Source organism: Anomaloglossus baeobatrachus, chromosome 4 (assembly GCF_048569485.1).
Source record: "Anomaloglossus baeobatrachus isolate aAnoBae1 chromosome 4, aAnoBae1.hap1, whole genome shotgun sequence".
NCBI lineage: Eukaryota > Metazoa > Chordata > Amphibia > Anura > Aromobatidae > Anomaloglossus > Anomaloglossus baeobatrachus.
In genome coordinates this window covers 490,403,519-490,428,587 of record NC_134356.1, presented here as the reverse complement: position 1 = coordinate 490,428,587, position 25,069 = coordinate 490,403,519, and the positions used below count along the sequence as shown (strand labels likewise).

General features: G+C 42.9%; 1 protein-coding gene across 1 annotated transcript in view; it reads right to left on the bottom strand.

The window, feature by feature from the left end:
- Positions 1-6,950: 6,950 nt before the first annotated feature.
- Positions 6,951-25,069, bottom strand: part of MYO5A (myosin VA) — a 276,256-nt gene continuing 258,137 nt past the window's right edge. Inside the window, exons 38-41 of the mRNA XM_075345778.1 lie at positions 24,045-24,327; positions 22,547-22,721; positions 22,095-22,175; positions 6,951-13,562 (exon numbers count right to left, since the gene is read on the bottom strand). Coding sequence (XP_075201893.1) covers positions 13,410-13,562; positions 22,095-22,175; positions 22,547-22,721; positions 24,045-24,327 — 692 coding nt within the window. The 3' untranslated portion in view covers positions 6,951-13,409. The remainder of the gene's footprint in view (positions 13,563-22,094; positions 22,176-22,546; positions 22,722-24,044; positions 24,328-25,069) is intronic.

Below are 25,069 nucleotides of genomic sequence, written 5' to 3'. Positions count from 1 at the left end.
TGCTCTCCTGCATACACTAGTGAATGGAGGATGCTGAGACTCGTAGTCCTGCAGCTGCTGTCTGCTCTCCTGCATACACTAGTGAATGGAGGATGCTGAGACTCGTAGTCCTGCAGCTGCTGTCTGCTCTCCTGCATACACTAGTGAATGGAGGATGCTGAGACTTGTAGTTCTGCAGCTGCTGCCTGCTCTCCTGCATTCACTAGTGAATGGAGGATGCTGAGACTTGTAGTTCTGCAGCTGCTGCCTGCTCTCCTGCATACACTAGTGAATGGAGGATGCTGAGACTTGTAGTTCTGCAGCTGCTGTCTGCTCTCCTGCATACACTAGTGAATGGAGGATGCTGAGACTTGTAGTTCTACAGCTGCTGTCTGCTCTCCTGCATACACTAGTGAATGGAGGATGCTGAGACTTGTAGTTCTGCAGCTGCTGCCTGCTCTCCTGCATTCACTAGTGAATGGAGGATGCTGAGACTTGTAGTTCTGCAGCTGCTGCCTGCTCTCCTGCATACACTAGTGAATGGAGGATGCTGAGACTTGTAGTTCTGCAGCTGCTGTCTGCTCTCCTGCATACACTAGTGAATGGAGGATGCTGAGACTTGTAGTTCTGCAGCTGCTGCCTGCTCTCCTGCATTCACTAGTGAATGGAGGATGCTGAGACTTGTAGTTCTGCAGCTGCTGCCTGCTCTCCTGCATACACTAGTGAATGGAGGATGCTGAGACTTGTAGTTCTGCAGCTGCTGCCTGCTCTCCTGCATACACTAGTGAATGGAGGATGCTGAGACTTGTAGTTCTACAGCTGCTGTCTGCTCTCCTGCATACACTAGTGAATGGAGGATGCTGAGACTTGTAGTTCTGCAGCTGCTGCCTGCTCTCCTGCATACACTAGTGAATGGAGGATGCTGAGACTTGTAGTTCTGCAGCTGCTGCCTGCTCTCCTGCATACACTAGTGAATGGAGGATGCTGAGACTTGTAGTTCTGCAGCTGCTGCCTGCTCTCCTGCATACACTAGTGAATGGAGGATGCTGAGACTTGTAGTTCTGCAGCTGCTGCCTGCTCTCCTGCATACACTAGTGAATGGAGGATGCTGAGACTTGTAGTTCTGCAGCTGCTGCCTGCTCTCCTGCATACACTAGTGAATGGAGGATGCTGAGACTTGTAGTTCTGCAGCTGCTGCCTGCTCTCCTGCATACACTAGTGAATGGAGGATGCTGAGACTTGTAGTCCTGCAGCTGCTGTCTGCTCTCCTGCATACACTAGTGAATGGAGGATGCTGAGACTTGTAGTCCTGCAGCTGCTGTCTGCTCTCCTGCATACACTAGTGAATGGAGGATGCTGAGACTTGTAGTTCTGCAGCTGCTGTCTGCTCTCCTGCATACACTAGTGAATGGAGGATGCTGAGACTTGTAGTTCTGCAGCTGCTGCCTGCTCTCCTGCATACACTAGTGAATGGAGGATGCTGAGACTTGTAGTTCTGCAGCTGCTGCCTGCTCTCCTGCATTCACTAGTGAATGGAGGATGCTGAGACTTGTAGTTCTGCAGCTGCTGCCTGCTCTCCTGCATACACTAGTGAATGGAGGATGCTGAGACTTGTAGTTCTGCAGCTGCTGTCTGCTCTCCTGCATACACTAGTGAATGGAGGATGCTGAGACTTGTAGTTCTGCAGCTGCTGTCTGCTCTCCTGCATACACTAGTGAATGGAGGATGCTGAGACTTGTAGTTCTGCAGCTGCTGCCTGCTCTCCTGCTTTCACTAGTGAATGGAGGATGCTGAGACTTGTAGTTCTGCAGCTGCTGCCTGCTCTCCTGCATACACTAGTGAATGGAGGATGCTGAGACTTGTAGTTCTGCAGCTGCTGTCTGCTCTCCTGCATACACTAGTGAATGGAGGATGCTGAGACTTGTAGTTCTACAGCTGCTGTCTGCTCTCCTGCATACACTAGTGAATGGAGGATGCTGAGACTTGTAGTTCTACAGCTGCTGTCTGCTCTCCTGCATACACTAGTGAATGGAGGATGCTGAGACTTGTAGTTCTGCAGCTGCTGTCTGCTCTCCTGCATACAATGAACATTTTGAAGAAGGAAATGACATCAGACCTTTTTTTTTTTTTTTTTTTCATCAACAATCTTTAATGGCATTGTGCACTGATTAAAAACGCAGTGAGCAAAAACGCAGCAAAAAACGCACCAAATCGCGGCAAAAACGCATGCGTTTTTGCCGTGTTTTTTTTAGCCGCGGGTGCGTTTTTTAGACAAAAACGCACATAAAAACGCAGCGTGAAAAAAACGCCTAGTGCGCACATACCCTAAAAGGGTTGAAGGAAATAATGAACGTGCCTGCGTGCACATGAGGGGGCGGCATCAAAACAACAAACTACAATGGCACCACCCACTAATGCCCCCATCGTCATAGAGACGCTTGGGAACACTGCAGCAATATGCATGCCTGTGAATATAAGTGGAAGTGCTTAGGACAAACTTGAATCACACAAAACGTCCCTGAATGTGTCAGGTGATATTTAACACTGACATTTTTGCCATACACATTGAGTGTGCCTGTATGTAACACATGCCTAAATAGCAACCATATAAATGTCCCCATGATGTAAGGACATAACTAAGTGCCCCCATATATTGGTTTCAGCACATGTGCTATCAGGCTACATAATTTATATGTCATAGTGGGCAGCAGTATAATTGTTGTTTATAAGTAAATGCCTTTTTCAAAGATTAACCCCCGACTGACCAAACAACTTTTTTTTTTTTTTTTTTTTGCCGCTATTAATGGTCAGAAAAACGTGAAACACAGAGAGACACAGTATAATTACCTTGAAACAACAACCTAAAAATAAAGGTATTTTTTATCCGTAAATCCCAAATCACAGGGCAATGACGGAGGGGTTTCCAATCCAGATAGATAGTATGAGTTATTAAATTACTATTCCATGACAAGCGGAACACAAAGAAATTCATCTTATTAAGAGCATAAAGATAGCAGTGTCTAAAGAAAACACACACCCCATTGGGTCTAAATGACAGACTGACATATTCCCCATTTCTTTAGACACTGCTATCTTTATGCTCTTAATAAGATGAATTTCTTTGTGTTCCGCTTGTCATGGAATAGTAATTTAATAACTCATAGCGGCAAAAAAAAAAAAAAAGTTGTTTGGTCAGTCGGGGGTTAATCTTTGGGTGGTGCCATTGTAGTTTGTTGTTTTGATGCCGCCCCCTCATGTGCACGCAGGCACGTTCATTATTTCCTTCAACCCTTTTACTGCAAAGTGTGCACACATGCGCAGTCATGCTCCGAGGACCTCTAGTGTCCAGGATTGTCATGACATGCGCAGTAAAACATAAAAGACACAGTAGCCTATGATTGTGATTGGCCGCATGGTCCATGTGACCTTGGCTGACGCTGGATTTAAACCCTGACATCCTGTGATCTGTGCACACAGCCATGGATTACTCCTACATTCACAGCTGATAACTGCAATCCTCCAGCCTCCTGAAGATCCTTATATCATGGAAAGGGGAAACGCGTAGAGGCGATACAGAGCATGCTGCTAAAAGGGAAGTAACCATTTTTTTTCTTCCCTGTGGGGTTATCTATACCCCTATTTTCTGCTCTATAAGAATCATCTGCATGATTGCCCTCAGGCATTTCATTACATGTATCAGCATCAGTTTATGCAGTGCAGATCTGTGCAATTATGATTGTGTAAAAGTTTATCCATGTGTGATTGCCATACCATACTATATCACACTGGGACATGGGAGGAAAAACTGACAGATGGAACTGAATTTTCCATTATGTTAATGTGCTCCTCCCATTATGTTAATGTAGATTGTGTACTATGTACTAATTTGTACTGGATCATGTACTATGGACTAATTTTTCTGCAGAAGCCTGCCTATACTGGGGCTTAATATTTGAGGAGTTTTTTTTTTTTTTTTTTTTGTCCTGGTTTTCCTGATAGGAAGCTGTTATCTATCACAGTGTGATTATATGAGCACTTTGTTGTACCATGTACTAATTTGTACTGGATCATGTACTATGGACTAATTTTTCTGCAGAAGCCTACCTATATTGGGGCTTAATTTTTGATTTTTTTTGTCCTGGTTTTCCTGATAGGAAGCTGTTATCTTTTACACTTAGAAAACAGTTTAAAGGTAGTATATCAAATAGTTACACCCAAGCCTACCTCAATTAGTATGTCTAAAAACAATTTTTAATGAAATAGATTAAAACAATTTAGAATTCCACCTGTGAAGTGTGACACACACAAAACATCCCAGGACCATGATACAGCCTCAATAGTATTCACCTACGGAACACAGCGGTTGTTCCAATTTTATATCACTCTTATGGGATTCAACAGTTGGAAAAATCTCTAAATGACCCTCCTTCTTTCTTTCCTCTACCTGCCAATGGAGATATAACCAAGGTTACACGCACCCTAACGGTAAAAAGGTGCCCCCATTCCTCGGCGGCTTTCCCTCCTATGATATCCCTATGCTCCCTTCTTATCGGGTAGTCTAAGGGGTTATACCATCAAATAGTGAGGGAATATAGAAAATAGTATACACTTATCTGAGATAATTCAGGTCAAAAATTGGTTAGCGTTTGTTTCTCCCTTGAGGTGAAGGTGTCTCGGCTTTCATGGTCCTCAACTCAATACTATAAAATCACAAAGTCTCGACGCGTTTCTCCCCATTACATCCACTGGGGTTCATCAGGAGACGATATTTAATAAGGGGCCCAATCGCCTGTGGAATACATATAGATCAACATAACCCCAAATCCAAACCACATGAAATGTCTATAAGATAATGAAAAAAGCAGCAATTAACATACCAGAGAGTTTTCAGGGGGCTACTTGTTCTGCAGCACGCACCTCTCCATGCAGATGTATCACATGGACGACCTGCTCTGTAGCTGCTCACAGTTAAATGACCCCCATGTACAACTGATTGGTTAGGTGATTAACCCCAGCCACGCCTACATCTCCTTGGAAACCCTGGAGGTTTATCAAAATAAGCCAATCACCAGGTCGAGAAATCACGGCCCTCGCCGGATGTAAAACAAACCCATGTGACCTATCAAAGTCACATGATCGCATAAGCCTGGTCACCTTATTACCATATGCAAGCCCAGCCTGCAGAATCCAGAAATGACTTGCAGCAAACAAGCCTTCCAGCTGACAACATCTAAATGGGCATAAAGCATCAAAGGGCACATGACCGCACAATTTACATAATCCCATATACGGAGCAAGGCTCCGCCCCTCTCCACATCATTCATTCACAAACAAAGGGTCCAGGACTAATAGGAGTAAAACGGCAGGATCGCCTGTATAGCAAACACACTCTCATTACCTCCAGTAAACACATCCTCACCAGGCTATAATTTGCAGACTCATGGCTATGGAGAAAAACTCCGTCCCCCTCTCTGCATTATTCACTTTAAAGCAGGGGATCCGAGACTGGTAAAGGAAAGTCAGCACGATCGCCTAGGGAGCAAATACTCCCCCAAAGACAATAATGAGCGCATTCTCCCGTAGCCACATAAAGAATAACCCTTCAAGGGGAGGGAGGGAGGGGGGGAAGGGGGGGGGGTGGGGGGGGTTGGGTGGGGGTTTCAGCACAGCACACTACATGGGTTCAAGAAATGGGGTCAAATTAAGGATAATAAGGATCTAATAAAGAAAAAATATAATCCCAAGGAGGTGAAGATAATTTCACCACTCCAAATATGGCCTATTCCTTTACGGAATTATATTAGCCAGGCGGGTACAAATCATAATTTATTTTGATGCAGAACCAGCAAAGGTCTCCATTCTAGGACAGACATCCCCTACAGGAAACATCCAAACGTTAGTTGTTCATTCAGACCCTTAGGATGTACACAATCAAATCGGTATATCCACCTACTCTCCCTTTGTAGGAGGATTTTGTTCCAATTACCCTTTCTGATCGGCTCTGGGACAACTTCAATGATTTTAAAACTGATAGAATTTAGATCTCCCCCATGGACCTGTCTAATATGTCGTGAGATTGAGGTGTCCCTCTCATTCCGGATGTCTCCCAGGAAGCTGTTATCTATCAGACAGTGTGATTACATGAGCACTTTGTACTTAATACATTCTAGTACTATTGTATGGCCATCCGTAGTGTAATTATTTTAATTCACTAACTATCTAGGGCAACTAGAGGGTGAGCCGACGTGGAACGGGGGCGCCCAAAACAGTTACGGCGTCATACCCTCCGTTGGTAGGTAGGAGCAAGGTCCCATAGGGTGCTATAGGGACCCCATATATTTAGCTCCTCCCCTTCATCATCTACGCCCTTTGTGTGTTCACTATTAATGGGTGTCTAAATTTTAAAATATATCAATAAAAGTTTAATATTAATTGAAATTGAGGTTTTTTGTTTTTCGTATATTGAACTCAATTGGTCCTATTGTATATGGTTTTTTCTAAATCTTCTGAGAGTGGCCACGGCCGGGCACTGCACATCTGCCTCCTATTCTAATCAATAGGAGGCGGATGTGCACTACAAGGCCACTGTCAATATCGGAAGATAGAGCAGTGCCAAAGCTGAGCACTTCCGGTTGCCTGCTGCAGCCGCCGGGACCAAGAAGAGCTGATCGACGGGGGTGTGGAGTGTTAGACCCCAGCCAATCAGACATTGATGAGGATAGGCCATCAATATCAAAGCAGTAAGCAACCTCTTTAATTATATATATTGCAGTCATTACAATTTGTGGGAGGTTGTGTGTGTGTGTGTGTATATATATACATACATATATACACATATATATACACATACACACATACACACACACAACCTCCCACAAATTGTAATGGCTGCAATGCCTGGGAATGACACAGAGAACTGGTTTCAGAGCTTAAAATGAATCACATTATGAACAAAAATACCAAATACGACACCATATTCAATTTTTTTTTATTTTTTTCCATTTTGCAGTGATAGCTAATTCGTTACAGCGTTAATGATGCAAACATATGCTAAGCACAAGACCGTTCACTTGTTAGCACTTTGACTTTAGTGTAATTATGACGTCGTTTAACAATCTAATTTCGTTATATTATTAATACATAAGTTACACGTGTAATTAACAAACCCGTCCTCTTTTGGTTATTTCTGTGGGGAGTATTATACATCTTGAAGTTAATGACAGTGACAAAGTTTCTGCGTTGAAGATGCGTAGATATCAATATAACTGCGACTACAATACATCCATGCAAAAGAAGCAGTGGCTGCTACCTAAGGATTTTATTAAAAAGGCATTTTTCTAATTATTCACAATTTATAATTACCTAGTCCTCAGTACATAATGTTCTGAGCTGCTGGAGGAAGGCATTTTCCTACACATCCAATAGAATAGTACAGGAGGGCTCCTGAGATTATTTAGCATGTGGATACACCGATCTCCCAGTGTAATGTAATGGTCAGTGTCACCAGAAACACTTCTGGTAAATGCTGATTGTATGTTGCTATTAATTTCCACAAAGCAGTGCACACTGCCAACCTGTATTATAGCGTCTCTACACCGGGACAATGCGGAAACTAGAACTGGGCCCCAAACTACTCTCAAGGTAATAACTGGTGGGACAAATATATGTAGAAAAAAAAAACCAAACATGAAAACTGAACAAAAACCTCTACTTTGGCCACATTGTTGGACTCCAAGTACAGTATATTACTTCTGAAGAGATCCATTCCGAAGACTATGTATCTAGGATGACTAGCAGTTATTTCCTGCTTGACAGGTCTTTCCCGGTGTAAAATTACATAGGGACCTGTCAGTCTGTGGGATCAAGGAGGGGAGAGATCAGCGGTGAATGGCCTCCAACTCGTCATCCGAGACGCATGGTCACCGGTCGGTTGTTCAAAGTATGTTTTATCTGAAAAACCGATGCATTTCAGAAACATACATGGCTGCGATAATACAGCCAGTGTCATCATTGATGTTGCTCATGATCCGGGAAGCATGAATCTACTGTCAGGTTGGTTCTGAATTGGGTTCCTAGGCTTTGAGAGATATTGCAACATCCAGAAAAGGTTAGAAATAAAATTTAAAAAGAGCCTAATATACTATATAAATGATCCCAGCTCTGGGTATTTCCGAGGCCTCTATGGACTGTTGGTTGTTTTGTTAATAATGACTGTCTTTAGATGATGCAGCCATATGTCATTGTGTTACTTTGGCCAAAGAAAGTACAGCAGCCTGCAGAGGACCTTGTAAATGCAGGAGAAGAACTGGTGGTATGAAAAAGAGAAATATCAACGGAGAGGATACATTTTTTTTCTATTTTTCTTGTCTGTATATGATCCTCCTCAATTGTAAAGCACTGCGGAATATCTTGGCGCTAGAGAAAAATGTATTATTATTATAGGTGGTGAAAGACTTTGAATCTCCCATTCCCAACATCAATACTTTTTTTTTTTTTTTTTTTACTGTTTATGCCCCCCATCTGAGAGAGGTAGGGGCAGAGATCCTGATTCCGGCAGTGTCACACCTACTGAGCACATTGCTGTAGTTTGATAAAATGACTGTTTTATCTGCTGCAGTCATCTCATTGATGTGCTCATGCCATGTAGTACTCAATACTCCATATTCATAAGCTCGTCCATCCCTATCCACCACCAGTGATTGGCAGCTTTAAGCCTATGCATAGTATTAGCAGAAAGCGGTCAATCATTGGTAGGAGTGATTATAGACTGAGCTCATCATTAAGTGAACTGCAGCAGATAAAATAGTGATCCCAAAGTTACAGCAGAAAGCCTACTACCACTGCACAAAAATCAATGTCTTAGCCTTTATTTTATGCTGCCCTCAGATTAAGAATCACAAACCTGGTGGCAGATTCCCTTTAAAGAGAACTTATCAGTTGTTCAAACAAAGGAATTAAATACCTTGTAAAAATACCTGAGTTCACCTGATTCCACGGCTCCTTTCCATTTTGCGCTGGGTCACTGCATTAATAATTTATTTTATTTTTTTATAAAATTGCAGAGACATTCATGTTTGTTTGCTCGGGAGTACTGTATGTGAAATCTCTGCCTCTAGTTCTACCAGATGTTTCCTCAGAGTCTTCTATGGGGGTGTGCACCTTCACACCTCCTTTCCAGTTGCTACAAATCACAGGTCAGCAGCAACTGAGATTGCGAGAGCAACTGCTGAGCTGTGATTGGCAGCATCTGGGAGGGGTAAAAGTGCCGGTGCACAGAAGACGACTATAAAGAAAGGCCCAGTTGGTCTTCAAGCAGAGATTTCACATTGAGTGCTACAGAAAAAAAAAAAGTACATTTTGGGTATTCACCATAAAATCTTTCTGGGAGCCTTCATTGGGGGACACAGGAGACCATGGGTAGTATGCTGCTGCGACTAGGAGGCTGACACTAAGCAAAAAAAAGGTTAACTCCTACCCGGTAGCATACACCTGGACTCCAGTTAGTAAAAAAGCAGTAGGAGAAGCACAATAGAAGGGAAACAAAAAAAAACATAAAAACAAAAAAGGGGGGGTGCTGTGTCCCCCAATGAAGACTCCAAGAAAATTTTTACAGTGAGTACCTAAAATCTACTTTTCTTTCTTGCTTTATTGGGGGACACAGGAGACCATGGGACATACAAAAGCAGTACCTAAGGGTGAGCACAGAATAACGCCTTCAAGTCAGGTCTTGGGCTACAGCAGATGGCAGGACCCATCTACCAAGGCTCGCATCTGACGAGGCGAAGGCGTGACCCCTGTAGAGCCTGGTAAAGGTATGAATGGACAACCAAGTAGCAGCTGCCAAGCCGTAGCCTGATGACAAACCGCCGAGGAGGCCCCCACTGCCCGACTGGAGTGAGCTGTAACCAGGTGAGGAAATGCTCTGTCCCTAACGCGATAGGCTTCTAGGATGGCAGAACGAATCCAGTGGGAAATGGTAGATTTGGAACCTGGAAGACCCCTGCGTTAACCGGACAGAAGCACGAATAAAAAGTCCAAACGCCGAAAGGGAGCCGTCCTGGGTACGTAAATTTTTAGGGCCCTGAGCAGATCCAGGTTGAGGTGTGACCTCTCATGAGGGTGAGCCAATGACAAGCAAAAAGAAGAAAGAATGATGTCCTTGTTAATGTGAAACGAGGAAACCACCTTAGGGCGAAAGAAAGGGACAGGACGCAGAACAACCTTATCCTCATGGAAGACGAGGTATGGAGAACAGAAGGAAAGAGCTGCCAGCTCGGATACCCGTCTGATGGACGTGATGGGTACCAATAAGGCAACCTTCCAAGAAAGAAGAGGTAACGCCATCTCATAGAGAAGTTCAAAGGCAGGATCCTGTAAAACAGTCAAGACCAGATTGAGGTCCCATTGATCCACTTGCGGGATATAAGGGGCAACAGAATGAGCATCCCCCTGGAGGAAGGTCTTTACCTGAGAACGGGAAGCCAGTCATTGCTGAAAAAGAATAGAAAGTGCCGACACCTGTCCCTTGAGAGAACTGAAAGCTAGGCTGGTGAAAACTAAAAGGGGACAAGATTAAAAAATACAAACCTAAGGGGCTAAGAACATCCCCATGTCCGCCTCTCACACACACTAAGCTTGAACTGGAGTCCTGTGTGCCAGTCGGAGGGTGTATGCTACTGGGGAGGAGCTAACCTTATTTTGCTTAGTGTTAGCCTCCTAGTAGCAGCAGCATATTACCCACGGTCTCCTGTGTCCTCCAATGAAGCAAGAAAGAAACACAAATCTGAATCTCTCTATAATGAAAAGATACAGTGCAAAATGGAAAAGAGTGGCAGGATCAATAGAGTTTAGGCATTATTTTTCAAGGCATTTAATTTAATTTGTAAGTAATGAAGTACATGATCTTTCTTATTAACTATAGTTTATGTAGTATACTACTATTCAATTACTGCTTAAAAGGAAGTTATGAAGCAGAATTAAGTGGCCTCAGCTTAGTGGATTAGTGAAAAAAGCATGCATTCTCTACATAGTAGAGTCTACGATGATGCTGATGTTATTAAACTAGATAATCTTGGCTTAGACAAAATGTGGGGGAATTCACGTACAGAGACCAGTGTATGCTAGAAAAATAAGAACTAAACGGGCTGCAGTGGGCAATACGTTACATTTTTCCTGTTTTTAGTTAGAATACATATAGATTAGAGCAGTTGTCCACTACTTTTATATTGATGGTCTATCCTTGGGATAGGTCATCAATGTCAGATCACCCAGGGTCCGACACCCGGCACCCCCGCCGATTAGCTGTTCTCAGTGACAGCAGCAGGCAGCCAGAAATGCTCAGTTCTGGAGCTGCTCCGTCTTCTGATGGTAGACACGGCTGGGTACTGCACATCCGTTTCCTATTCAGATCAATAGGAGCCGGCTGTGCAGTAACCAGCCGCGGCCACTATCAGATGATGGATAGGCTCCGGAAGTGAACATTTCTGGCTGCCTGCTGCGGGTGTTAGGTGTCAGACCCTGGCCGATCTGACATTGATGACCTATCCCAAGGATAGGCCATCAATGTAAAAGTAGTGGACAACCCCTTTAACTGTAGACACTAGGAAACCCATTAAAAAATCCTACAATCCAAGTGAAAAAGCACCTAATATTTTTCTGTGAAAATGTCAGTCTTGTTCCTGCCTCCACCATTTATTTAATCTGCTCAGTAGTGCCAGTCGCCAAAGCGTCTTATTTGGTAGAAGGGTTATGATTGATGAAAGGAATGCTGAACCAAAAAAAGTGGAGTAAAAAGAAAGAAACACAGCACATAAATGATTGTATAGACACGCAAGAGCTTTAATGGAACAAGCACAAAAGCAAACCAAAACTGTTAAGACAGAAAGGAACCCTGTTTCCTATCAGGCGAAGCATATGGGAACCTGCCCTGTTCTGAGCAATTAAGCTCAATCATCTCAAAAGCAATGATAGAAACCCATTTAGAAGCCGTTTTAGCTTGTGGAAAAGAATATTAACCTATGGCTTTTTCCACAGTAACCTGCTAGCATTCAGAGCTCTATGGGATAAAGTGACTCCTCTGCAGGGCACGAAAACATCTTACCTACATGGCAAATAAATATTTGGTCATAAAACTACACACAAATATATATAGAAAAAAATACATGAAAAATTAACAAAAACCTCTACTTTGGCCACGGTGTTGGACCCTTTGATAAGTACAGTATATTAGTTCTGCAGAGATCCATTGTACCTTGATACCTGGGTTCTGGCGATCGATGGCACAACTTTTCTAATGGTTTAAATAAGGAAAGAAAATTGCAAAGACTAATGTTTTACTAGAGTGCTCTGATCAGGCCATATAAAGTGTCCTAGAATAACAATCTAGTGCAATAGTGCCGCCTACGTGCACAAAAATGTACCCCAATACGGGAGAGTCTCCTATAGTACATGCCGATCATAGCAAATAAAGGGCATTGGCTTCTTACGTACTAGGAAACCATTCCGGTAGCACAAGCTTTGGATGTACCACAATCCTGATGACTTAAATAAATAAAATGCACACAACGCCAGCATGGAATATGGCAAAGAAAACACACCAAAAACACAGCAAACATTAAAACTATCAGCGGCAAATAATACTGTGATTAACAAAAACACTCAAATATGACATAAAAAAATCCATACAGGACTATACATGATTATTACGAGATCCTATTTGGTCTTTAAGGCTTTATTTTTATTAAAAACGGCATTTTCCCAGCTCTCACTATGTGCTTAAGCTGCCTCTACCTTCTGTCCAGGTAAATAATTGTCTCACCCTAAGAAAGATCACATTGAGCTGTAAACATACTGGATAATAAAGAGATGAGGATTTTATTTGTAGTGCCTAATACGGATATTGGAACATCAGAAAAACACAAAAACACAGCAGCACATTAATATGCATAGTAAACCACGGTGCTAGGAAACATCTACGTTACACAGTAAGCCGAGATTTTTCCAATACTTTGAGACATTTTTCTTCTCCCTAACATAAATAATGATGTGATTTGGCTATTGTATGCGTATACGTAGCAATCAAGTAGACTAGCACAATAAACCATACCTTCCTTCTCAGATATATATATATTTTCTCTTCTACACACATCTCCTGCCTCACATCCCCGCTTCTCGCACCAGGAAGGAGGCTACTATTCCTAGGACATCTTACATCTCGTTGAAGACCAAGGTAAAGTCTCCAAAACTGAAGGCGGTAAAGATAATTTGAGATAATGGATCCCACGTGCCACCCGTCTAGCAGTCTCTTATACATGATGTACAATTCACAGAAGACGTGACTTCTAGTATTTATAAGGATGCAACGGTGAATTCCAGACTGCTTCCAGTGTTACTTAAGAGGTCTGAGTAAATGAAGATCAGTGATGATTTATTTACACGCGAGAGATGAATCCTAGGCTGAGACTGCCAGGGATCTGAATGGTTTCTAAAGCAAGAGATGATGGGTTGAATGGGAAAGTGACAGGAAAGATGTGCTTGGCATCCATTAGCAGCTGAGGAGAGTCTTTCCGGTCCCTTAGGCGCAGCTGAAAGTAAAGGACAAAGATACACATTTTGCTTATTAAAAAGTAACTTTTTTATACAGTACATATTATATTTAATGAAAAAAAATAAGAACAAAAAAAATGTTAAAATATTATACACACACAGACACACACACACACATACATATACATATACATATACATATATATATATATTACACATACCTCGTGTATATATACACAGGGTGGTCCAAAAGTAGGTGGACAGTATGTGTAATATGGTTATGAAGGGGGAGATTTATCAAACATTGTGTAAAGTGAAACTGACTCAGTTGCCCTTCGCAACCAATCAGATTCCGCTTTTCATTCTTCACAGACTGTTTGGAGAATGAAAGGTGGAATCTGATTGGTTGCGAAGGGCAATTTCACTTTACACCATGTTTGATAAACCCCCCACTTCACAACCCTACTACACATACTGTCCACCTACTTTTGGACCACCCTGTATTATATTATATAATATATACATATACACACACACAGTGTATACAGTTAGGTCCAGAAATATTTGGACAGTGACACAAGTTTTGTTATTTTAGCTGTTTACAAAAACATGTTCAGAAATACAATTATATATATATAATATGGGCTGAAAGTGCACACTCCCAGCTGCAATATGAGAGTTTTCACATCCAAATCGGAGAAAGGGTTTAGGAATCATAGCTCTGTAATGCATAGCCTCCTCTTTTTCAAGGGACCAAAAGTAATTGGACAAGGGACTCTAAGGGCTGCAATTAACTCTGAAGGCGTCTCCCTCATTAACCTGTAATCAATGAAGTAGTTAAAAGGTCTGGGGTTGATTACAGGTGTGTGGTTTTGCATTTGGAAGCTGTTGCTGTGACCAGACAACATGCGGACTAAGGAACTCTCAATTGAGGTGAAGCAGAACATCCTGAGGCTGAAAAAAAAAGAAAAAATCCATCAGAGAGATATCAGACATGCTTGGAGTAGCAAAATCAACAGTCGGGTACATTCTGAGAAAAAAGGAATTGACTGGTGAGCTTGGGAACTCAAAAAGGCCTGGGCGTCCACGGATGACAACAGTGGTGGATGATCGCCGCATACTTTCTTTGGTGAAGAAGAACCCGTTCACAACATCAACTGAAGTCCAGAACACTCTCAGTGAAGTAGGTGTATCTGTCTCTAAGTCAACAGTAAAGAGAAGACTCCATGAAAGTAAATACAAAGGGTTCACATCTAGATGCAAACCATTCATCAATTCCAAAAATAGACAGGCCAGAGTTAAATTTGCTGAAAAACACCTCATGAAGCCAGCTCAGTTCTGGAAAAGTATTCTATGGACAGATGAGACAAAGATCAACCTGTACCAGAATGATGGGAAGAAAAAAGTTTGGAGAAGAAAGGGAACGGCACATGATCCAAGGCACACCACATCCTCTGTAAAACATGGTGGAGGCAACGTGATGGCATGGGCATGCATGGCTTTCAATGGCACTGGGTCACTTGTGTTTATTGATGACATAACAGCAGACAAGAGTAGCCGCATGAATTCTGAAGTGTACCGGGATATACTTTCAGCCCAGATTCAGCCAAATGCCGCAAAGTTGATCGGACGGCGCTTCATAGTACAGATGGACAATGACCCCAAGCATACAGCCAAAGCTACCCAGGAGTTCATGAGTGCAAAAAAGTGGAACATTCTACTAGTGGAATACCTAACTATATATATATATATTAGAAGGTGGCCCGATTCTACGCATCGGGTATTCTAGAATTCACGTATTGTGTAGTTCATGTATGATTTTTGTTATATATATAACAAAAATCATACATGAACTACACAATACGTAAATTCTAGAATACCCGATGCGTAGAATCGGGCCACCTTCTAGTATATATATATATATATATATATATATATATATATATATATATATATATTATATATTATATATATATATATATATATATATATAGAGAGAGAGATGTTGTTGTCTGTAGTTACCAAGTGTTTGTGTAGGCGCTGTACATGTTCTGGGTGTTGTCTGGGTGTGACGGGGGTGAGAGCGGTGTTGTATGTGTGTTGCGTGTGTTGTGTTGTTTGTGGAGCGCTGTGTGTCTGTAGCGTTGTGTGTGTGTTGCGCGGTTTGTGTGTGTGTGGTGTGTTTTGGGGGGAGGTATGTTTTGTGCAATGTGTGTGTTGTGCGGTATGTGCGTATATTTGTGTGTGCCACGGTGTTTGTGTGTTGGGTGTTGTGTGTGTGTGTGGGTGTCTGTGTAGGGCAGTTGTTTGTGGTTCCCAGTGTGTGTGTGTGTGTGTGGTGTGTTGTGCAGTGCGCGCGCGTGTGTGTGTGTGTGTGTGTGTGTGTGTGTGTGTGTGTGTGTGTGTGCATCAGCCTCTCTTCTCTCAGCCTACCTCTCCCAGCCTCCCTCCTCCCAGCCTCCCTCAGCATCAGCCTCCCTCTCCCAGCCTCCCCAGCATCAGCCTCCGCCAGCATCAGCCTCTCTCCTTCCAGCCTCCTCCAGCATCAGCCTCCCTCTCCCAGCCTTCCCCAGGATCAGCCTCTCTCCTCCCAGCCTCCGTCCTCCCAGCCTTCCCCAGCATCAGCTTTCCCCTCCCAGCCTCCCTCAGCATCAGCCTTCCCCAGCATCAGCCTCTCTCCTCCCAGCCTCAGCCTCTCTCCTTCCAGCCTCCCCCAGCATCAGCTTCTCTCCTTCCAGCTTCCCTCAGCATCAGCCTCCCCTTCCCAGCCTTCCCCAGGATCAGCCTCTCTCCTCCTAGCCTCCTTCCTCCCAGCCTCCCCCTCCCAGCCTCCCTCAGCATCAGCCTTCCGCTCCCAGTTTCCCCCAGCATCAGCCTCCCCATGCATCAGCCTCCACCAGCATCAGCCTCTCTCCTTCCAGCCTCCCCCAGCATCAGCCTCCCCTTCCCAGCCTTCCCCAGGATCAGCCTCTCTCCTCCCAGCCTCCTTCCTCCCAGCCTCCCTCAGCATCAGCCTTCCGCTCCCAGTCTCCCCCAGCAGCCTCCCCAAGCATCAGCCTCCCCCAGCATCAGCCTCTCTCCTTCCAGCCTCCCCCAGCATCAGCCTCTCTCCTTCCAGCCTCCCTCAGCATCAGCCTCCCGTTCCCAGCCTTCCCCAGGATCAGCCTCTCTCCTCCCAGCCTCCTTCCTCCCAGCCTCCCTCAGCATCAGCCTTCCCCTCCCAGTCTCCCCCAGCATCAGCCTCCCCAAGCATTAGCCTCTCTCCTTCCAGCCTCCCCCAGCATCAGCCTCCCCAAGTATCAGCCTCCACCAGCATCAGCCTCCCTCGTCCCAGCCTCCCCCTCCCAGCCTCCCCCAGCATCAGCCTCTCTCCTCCCAGCCTTCCCCATGATCAGCCTCTCTGCTCCCAGCCTCCTCCAGCACGCCGTGCTCCTCTGCCGACACTCACACACCCGATCGCATCCACTCACACACACCCGATCGCATCCACTCACACACACCCGATCGCATCCACTCACACACACCCGATCGCATCCACTCACACACACCCGATCGCATCCACTCACACACACCCGATCGCATCCACTCACACACACCCGATCGCATCCACTCACACACACCCGATCGCATCCACTCACACACACAGACACTGACGATATCGCACATACGCGCTTATACTCACAACATCCGGGGATATCACATGCTTCTGGCCATGTGATCCTCCCGCAGGTCCTGGAAGCTCACAACAGCACAGTCCCGCCGCCGAGAAGCAAGCGATATCCCAGGATGTTGTGAGTATGTGGATGCGATGTGATGTGTGAGGTGTGTGTGATCTGATTTGTGTGTGTATGTGTGTGTGTGCTGTTATGTGTGTGCTGTTATGTGTGTGCTGTTATGTGTCTGTATTTTCCGCCGTTGCAGGACCTTGATGTGTGGATGCGATGTGATGTGTGTGAGTGAGTGTGAGCCGGTGTACACTGGTAACTATGATACACATCGGGTAACTAAGGGACCTTAGTTACCCGATGTGTATAATGGTTACCAGCTTTCACGGCCTCCGTCAAGATGCCAGCATCGCAAGGTTATGTGTGGCGCTGCTGGGATCGTGACGGAGCCGGTGTAGAAGCAAGCGATATCCCAGCATGTTGTGAGTGTGTGGATGTGATGTGTGAGAGTGAGTGTGAGAGTGAGTGTGATCTGATGTGTGTGTACTCACCTGGGAGTCGCGGCTCCGTGTCAGTTGGGGCAGAGCGAGCGTGCATTGCGTGAGGGGGGCGGGGCCTGCAGAGAGCCGGGGCGAGAGGCCAATCCGTGTGGGGGGGCGGGGCCATGGCGAGCCCAGCGGCCAATCAGCTTTGTGTCATCGTAAGGACACAATTTCAGAGCATGACAGACAGACAGACAGACAGAATAAGGCAATTATATATATAGATGTGTGTGTGTGTGTGTGCAATTATGTATTACACACACACACACATATATCTAATATATAAAGCTGAATGTGTGCATGTGTGTCCGGGATTGGCATCCGCACCGTTGCAGCTACAGCCAGTCAATCCGGTGCGTCTTATAAAGCGAAAAATACGGTGTGTGTGTGTGTGTGTGTGTGTGTGTGTGTGTGTGTGTGTGTGTGTGTATGTATATATATATATATATATATATATATATATATATATATATATATATATATATATATATATATATATATTATATTTTTATTATAATTCACATTGGGCTTAATACAAAAAAACCTTCACGTGTCTCTTGCTATGTATGAGGGGCGACCTCTTTTTGTTATACCTACAGCTCTGTCAAAAATTAAGAGACCACTGCAAAATTTTCAGTTTTCTCTTTATAGGTATACTAGCTGTACTACCCCGCTTCGCCCGGGTTAATAACTGCTGTTAACAAAATAGACTGTATTAACAAAAATTTATTCTGCACACAAAACCACAAAACAAATAGATAGAAATGTAAATTATTAAAAGGCAAAAACTAAGCTAATAGAAGCATTTCACAACATATATTTCAACACCACAGATATTCCACACAGATTTAAAATCATATGACCTCACACATACTGAGAATGGCCTTTGTTGCCTATATTAACCAATCAGAGCTCAGATTAATTAACTGTAGCAAAATAGAAGCTAAGCTGTGATTGGTTGCTATTGGCAGCCTGATAAATCTCCAGGCAACAGAAAGCCCTCCCCCCTGACAGTATATATTAGCTCACACATACACATATAAACAGGTCATGTGACTGACAGCTGCCGTATTTCCTATATGGTACATTTGTTGTTCTTGTAGTTTGGCTGCTTATCAATCAGATTTTTATTTTTGAAGGATAATACCAAACTTGTGTGTGTTTTAGGGCGATTATGTGGCGAGGTTAGTGTATGTGTGGTGAGATGTGTGCTGAGGGTGGTATATGTGTTCAAGCACGTGGTAGTGTGTGGCGCATTTTGTGTGTGTGTTCATATCCCCAAGTGTGGGGAGTATCCCATGTCGGGCCCCACCTTAGCAACTGTACGGTATATACTCTTTGGCGCCATCGCCTCATTCTTTAAGTCCCCCTTGTTCACATCTGGCAGCTGTCAATTTGCCCCCAACACTTTTCGTTTCACTTTTTCCCCATTATGTAGATAGGGGCAAAATTGATTGGTAAATTGGAAAGCGCGGGGTTAAAATTTCGCCTCACAACATAGCACCCGGCGCTGCCCGGGATAGTAACAGTCTCTCCGTTTCTCTCCCATTCCGTGTCTGTCTCTTTCCCCGTGTCTGTCTCTTTCCCCGTGTCTGTCTCTTTCCCCGGCTGCATTGTGACACGCCAACATTCCATGTAAGGGCGTGGCTGCGCATTCTTCTGAAGTTCTGGCTGCACTGTGGCTCCCAGTTTCATTCGCTTTAATGAAGGCAGGTTTTTTGGCGAATAACTGTAAAGCGCGGGGTTAAAATTTCCCCTCGAAACATAGCCTATGACGCTCTCTGGGTCCAGAAGTGTGAGTGTGCAAAATTTTGTGGCTGTAGCTGCGACGGTGCGGATGCCAATCCCGGACATACATACACACACACACACACACACACACACACACACACACACACGGACATACACACACACACACACACCTTTATATATTAGATTTTTGAGTAAAATGTAAATTGTTCTTTTATTCTATAAACTACTGACAACATGTCTCCAAATTTACAAGCAATAAATTTTGTATTTATTTTCTGAAAATGAGAAATGGTCAAAATATATAAAAAAAAATGCATTGCTTTCAGACCGCAAATAATGCAAAGAAAACAAGTTCATAATCATTTAGAAACAACAATACTAATAATGTTTTAACTAGGGAAGAAATTAGAAATTCAGAAATTAATATTTTATGGAATAACCATGATTTTTAATCACAGCTTTCATGCGTCTTTGCATGCTTTCCACCAGTCTTTCACATTGCTTTTGGGTGACTTTATGCCACTCCTCGCATAAAAATTTAAGCAGTTCTTCTTTATTTGATGGCTTGTGACTATCCAACTTCCTCTTGATTACATTCCAGAGGTTTTCAATGGGGTTCAAGTCTGGAGATTGGACTGGCCATGACAGGGTTTTGATGTGGTGGTCCTTCATCCATACATTGATTGACCTAGCTGTTTGGCATGGCACATTGTCCTGCTGGAAAAACCAGTCCTCAAAGTTGGGGAACATTGCCTGAGCAGAAGGAAGCAACTGTTTCCCAGGATAACTTTGTATGCTACTTGAGTCATACATCCTTCCTCCACAAAGTTTAATCTGCCCTATTCCAGCGTTGCTGAAGCATCCCCAAATCATAACCGATTCTCCACCTAATTTCACAGTGGGTGCAAGACACTGTGGCTTGTACGCCTCTCCAGGTTTTCATCTAACCTTTAGATGACCAGGTGTTGGGCAAAGCTGAAAATTAGACTCATCAGAGAACATTACCTTACTCCAGTCCTCTATGGTCCAGTCCTTATGGTTTTTGCCAAACTTCAGCCTGACTCTTCTTTGCTTCTCATTGATGAAAGGCTTTTTTTCTAGCTTCACATGACTTGAGCCCTGCCTCTAGGAACCTGTTACAAACTGTTCTTGTCGTGTACTTCACCCCGGCTGCCATTTGCCATTCCTTTTGTAGGTCACTTGATATTATCCTGCAGTTGTTGAGTGACAATCAAATAAGATCATTGTCATCCCGGTCAGTGGATGCTCTGTAGCTTTGTTGTCCCCAAGGTCTGCTGCTTGACCTTGTTGTAATGGACTGCCATCTTAGAAATTTTAAGGATGGAGGCAACATGACGCTCACTGTATCCCTCTGCTAGTAAAGCCAGAATTGAGCCCTTCTTTTTCTCACTCAAGACTTTTCTTTTCAACTACTTTGGCATGGTTAAAAGATATTTTTTCATTCTTATTACTTTTGGGATATTACTAGCACTTGTTTTGCCATCCAGCTTGTCCTTTTGCAAGAGGATTGTGAAGACCACAGCAGTGTTTTTTTTATATTTTCCCTCGTTAAATGAAATTTGGTTCAGGTGATCACCTAATCAGAATCACATTAAGTAGAATGAGGTGCACTCTGGTTGGAATTCAACTGACACTGGAATGGAATGGCAGAAGCTGATTTTTATCAAACTGTGGAGTGGTCTCTTAATTTTTGCCAGAGCTGTATACATCTATCTATAGACATACATGCATGTAATGTTACTTTTTCTGAAAGCTGTTTAGATACAAGGATGTTAGATGAATGTTTTTTTATGCTTGGTAAAGCCACTTTTCTGTAATCCAATATAATAAATTATGTAGCACTCTGCTAATGTACATTTAACCCTTCTGTATCTTCTCGTGCTATTTCTTAAAGGGGTTGTCTTCTAAGAGAACCTTTCACCATAAAAATGCAGTCCCATCTGCAGGCACTATGTCATCTGTCATCATGGTAGTGCAGGTATCATGATATGACTTGATATTGTAGGTAAGCAGAGTAAATGGATATATAGTTTTAAGAGAGAAGATGCAGTATAACCTGTGTTTTCGTCATTTAAACATCTGCTCTTTCTGGGACTTCGGTCCAAAGTGCGGTCCTATCACTGACTGACAGCTTTTTTTTATATGTTCCAGAAAAAGCAGAGGATTAAATGATTAAAACACAGGTTATTTTAAATATTCTCCCACTAAATTATATATCAATCCACTCAGCTCCCCTACAATATCACATGATAACTGCACTTTCATGAGAACATGTTCCCTTTAAATAATAAAGCCAGCCAAGTGTTCAGTTGATCGCCAAAAGTCAGTTTTCGCAGCATAAAAAAAAAATACTGAAAGTATAAAATGTATAAAAATCCCATAAACTTTGATTGACTTATAATTCACTGCTTTTTTGAGCAGCAAATAATTACTAAATACTCATCGTGTGAACGTCGCTTAAATGTACTAAATATTCAGTTTGTTTTTATTCTCCCATGTATAAGTTCATATTTTTTTCAATTGATATCTAATCCAGCATGTAACATCCTATATTACCATAAACATGAGATGAATAAGCTGCACACTTTACCTGTATGTTGCGTATAAAAGATACCAGCACCCGCTCTTCAAATTCATTTACAGGAGTATAGAGATTCAACACCTTCACAATCTGTAAAGACAACGTCCTATGTTATATAATTGCACATATGCAGCAAATCACAATAAGAAAGACTGTGTAGAGCGCAGGTACAATATATAGTAATGCAAGTCAGCCTGCACAGTCCTAGCATGATACACGTTTCCGGTTAATACTTCAGGACTATCCCACCGTCACGTAAAAATTTGACTTAATCTCTTTCACCGCATTACTGGAATTGTAAGCCAGTTTATATATTACCATTCTTTTCCCCTCTACGTTCTCACAAGTTTGTAATTTGTACCCTATTATACAGTTGTGCTATGTAATGAATAAATCATCATTTCTGGATATAAATGTATCTGCTGTAATATACACGTAGTATGTTTTCCGCAGTCACTTACCTGGGCAGTAGTCAGAGCATTGCACATGGAGCAGATCGCCTCCGCATCCTCATCAGTTTTCTTCTTCACTTGCAGCAACTGTGCAGCCTGAATTAAAGGTTCAAGGGTCTCTTTAGCTCCGCTATTCATCAGATTCTTGTCACGAAGCCATTCTTCTAGCTGGCTGACGTTGTACCTGTAAAATGCCAATGATGACTGCATCTAGTGTCAATGGAATAATCTCTCCAAACCCCAGTGATCTCACCAGAAACTCATATAATCATCTGAAATTACAAGTACACTGATGGCACAGGGTATACACAATCATTCTTCTACATCAATGTCACTACAACTCCCCCTGAAAGTCCCATTCATGCAAATCAATGCATTCAATGTGTGAAAAGTAGAGAAGCACTGGTCCAGCTGCTGAGAAGACCAGAAGATAGATTCCAGGTTTAGGTGAAATTAGTCTTTTCAATAATTAAGAATGATTACTGAATATAATATAAAACTAGTGAATGCACATATAATGTCATCATAAAGTAATATAATACTATGACTATTTTTTTGTACTTTTTACTGATTAGTGATAATACAGGAAAATCTTGTAAACTGAGAGCCATGATGTTCATAGGAATCTAGATAAGCATTCTGTGTTCTAGACATTTACTGCATAGTAAGTGCAGCTATACACCATTTATAGCAGCCTTGCAACATCCCACTGACAAGCAAGCTAATATCTTAGCAAGAGGAATAAAGGAGTTGTCAGATAAATTCAAGTTATTTCCCATCTACAGAATAGGTGATAGTTTGTTGGGTCAGTGGAGATCTGACCACTAGGACTCACGACAATCTGCAGAACAGGGAGCTGTTATCCCTTTACAATGAAGCTGCAGTGCGCCTACTTGACCTGTGCTCCATTCATTCACTATGGGGCAGCTGAATGCTGTGCTTCGCTTTTTCATGCAGCTCGGTAGGTACTGAATAGAGAGACAATCGGGTGTTGGACTGGCTGCACAGTTTTGGAAAAAGGATAAAAAAAGTCCACATTGGTAATAATAATTCCCAGATCTGCAGATCAGTGCAGTTCCAAGCGGGGTCACACCCAATGATCAGCAAGTCATCACCTATCATTATCATAGCTGATCATTTGTTTTACTAAAACAACTAGAAGGTACTCCAGGTGAAATATCCAAAAATTTATAAAACAAAGACCAAATGTAACGACTGCTGAATAGGCAAGAATAACAAAAAAAAATGTGTTTACGAAAGCGTGTAAGCGCAACTAATGGCTTAACGAACCAAGACCCCTCAGATCCTGATGGCTTCTCTTATAAGAGATGATAATACACAATATAATGATATAAAGTCTTTGTACTGTGACCCCCTTGTGTCTGAAGGGTTTGAAGCACTTGTCTGAGAACTTGACTCTTTTGGCTTTGATCAGTTTTTCCCCATAGAGTTGAAGCTTATAATGCTTTGCAATCTATAAAAGAGTAATACCCTTTCCTGGTCTTACCTTATCTGCATCCCTTTGCTCCATGAACACATGTCCTTTCTGAGCAGCAGGTTATTAAGTGTGACGGCGCCAATAATGTAGAACATCTGCTTCACCACCTGCTTGATGAGCTCTGGGTCCATACCGTGCTGGCACAGAATGGAGTGGAACGTGTTCAGCTGTCTCACTATGGAGTCCAAGGTATACGTTCCTTCATCTGCTATACTGGATGTTCTCTTTCTCAAACCTGTAGGCTTCACCCCAGAAACACCCTGAATGGTCTCATGCTCCAACATCCCAGAAACTGAAGACAGAAAACAAATTATTTACTGAACTATATATGTTTATTTTATTCACTTATCTAGCGCCATTAATTCCAGTGCGCTGTACAGACATTATCACCACTGTTGGGGCCTGGAGTAATATTTGTGATGTAAGGCACGCTGCCGCTCGTCATGGTTTTGACAAGCGACAGTTCCCACAGCTCAATCACCCCCCCAAAAAATTGTGACTTTTCAAAACTTTTAAACGTCAGAATCTTGGTGTTAAAAACTTCCATGAATCAGGGCCAAAGTGCTTCTCCTCTATAAGACATTAAAGCAGACATCAAACCGTGCAGTCCTATGCAGAAGAATAGTGTGGGAACACATCTGCACTCTTATTAGCCCATCTGACACCAAAATTATTGAGCTTGGCGTTTAGGGTTTTCAGATATTGTAGCCCATTTCATCATTTGCGACTTTTAAAAACGTCGCAAAACTTTAGTGCCAAATGAACTCTAGTTCCCTCTGAAGTGATTTTATGCATGCAAGAATTTTTTTTTTTACAATTTTTGAGACTGTTCTACCTAAAAGGGTATCACTTGGTGGTTATGTACACTGTTCTTCACCAACGGTGTTCCTATCATTTTGATGAATTAAGCGCAAAAATAATCAACGAATTTCGTAAGACAAAAAAAGAAAAATGATTAAAACCCCCAGAAATAATGAATCAGGGCTATAGTTTGCAAGTCCAATGTATGTGTGAATAAAGTAATCCCCTGCCCT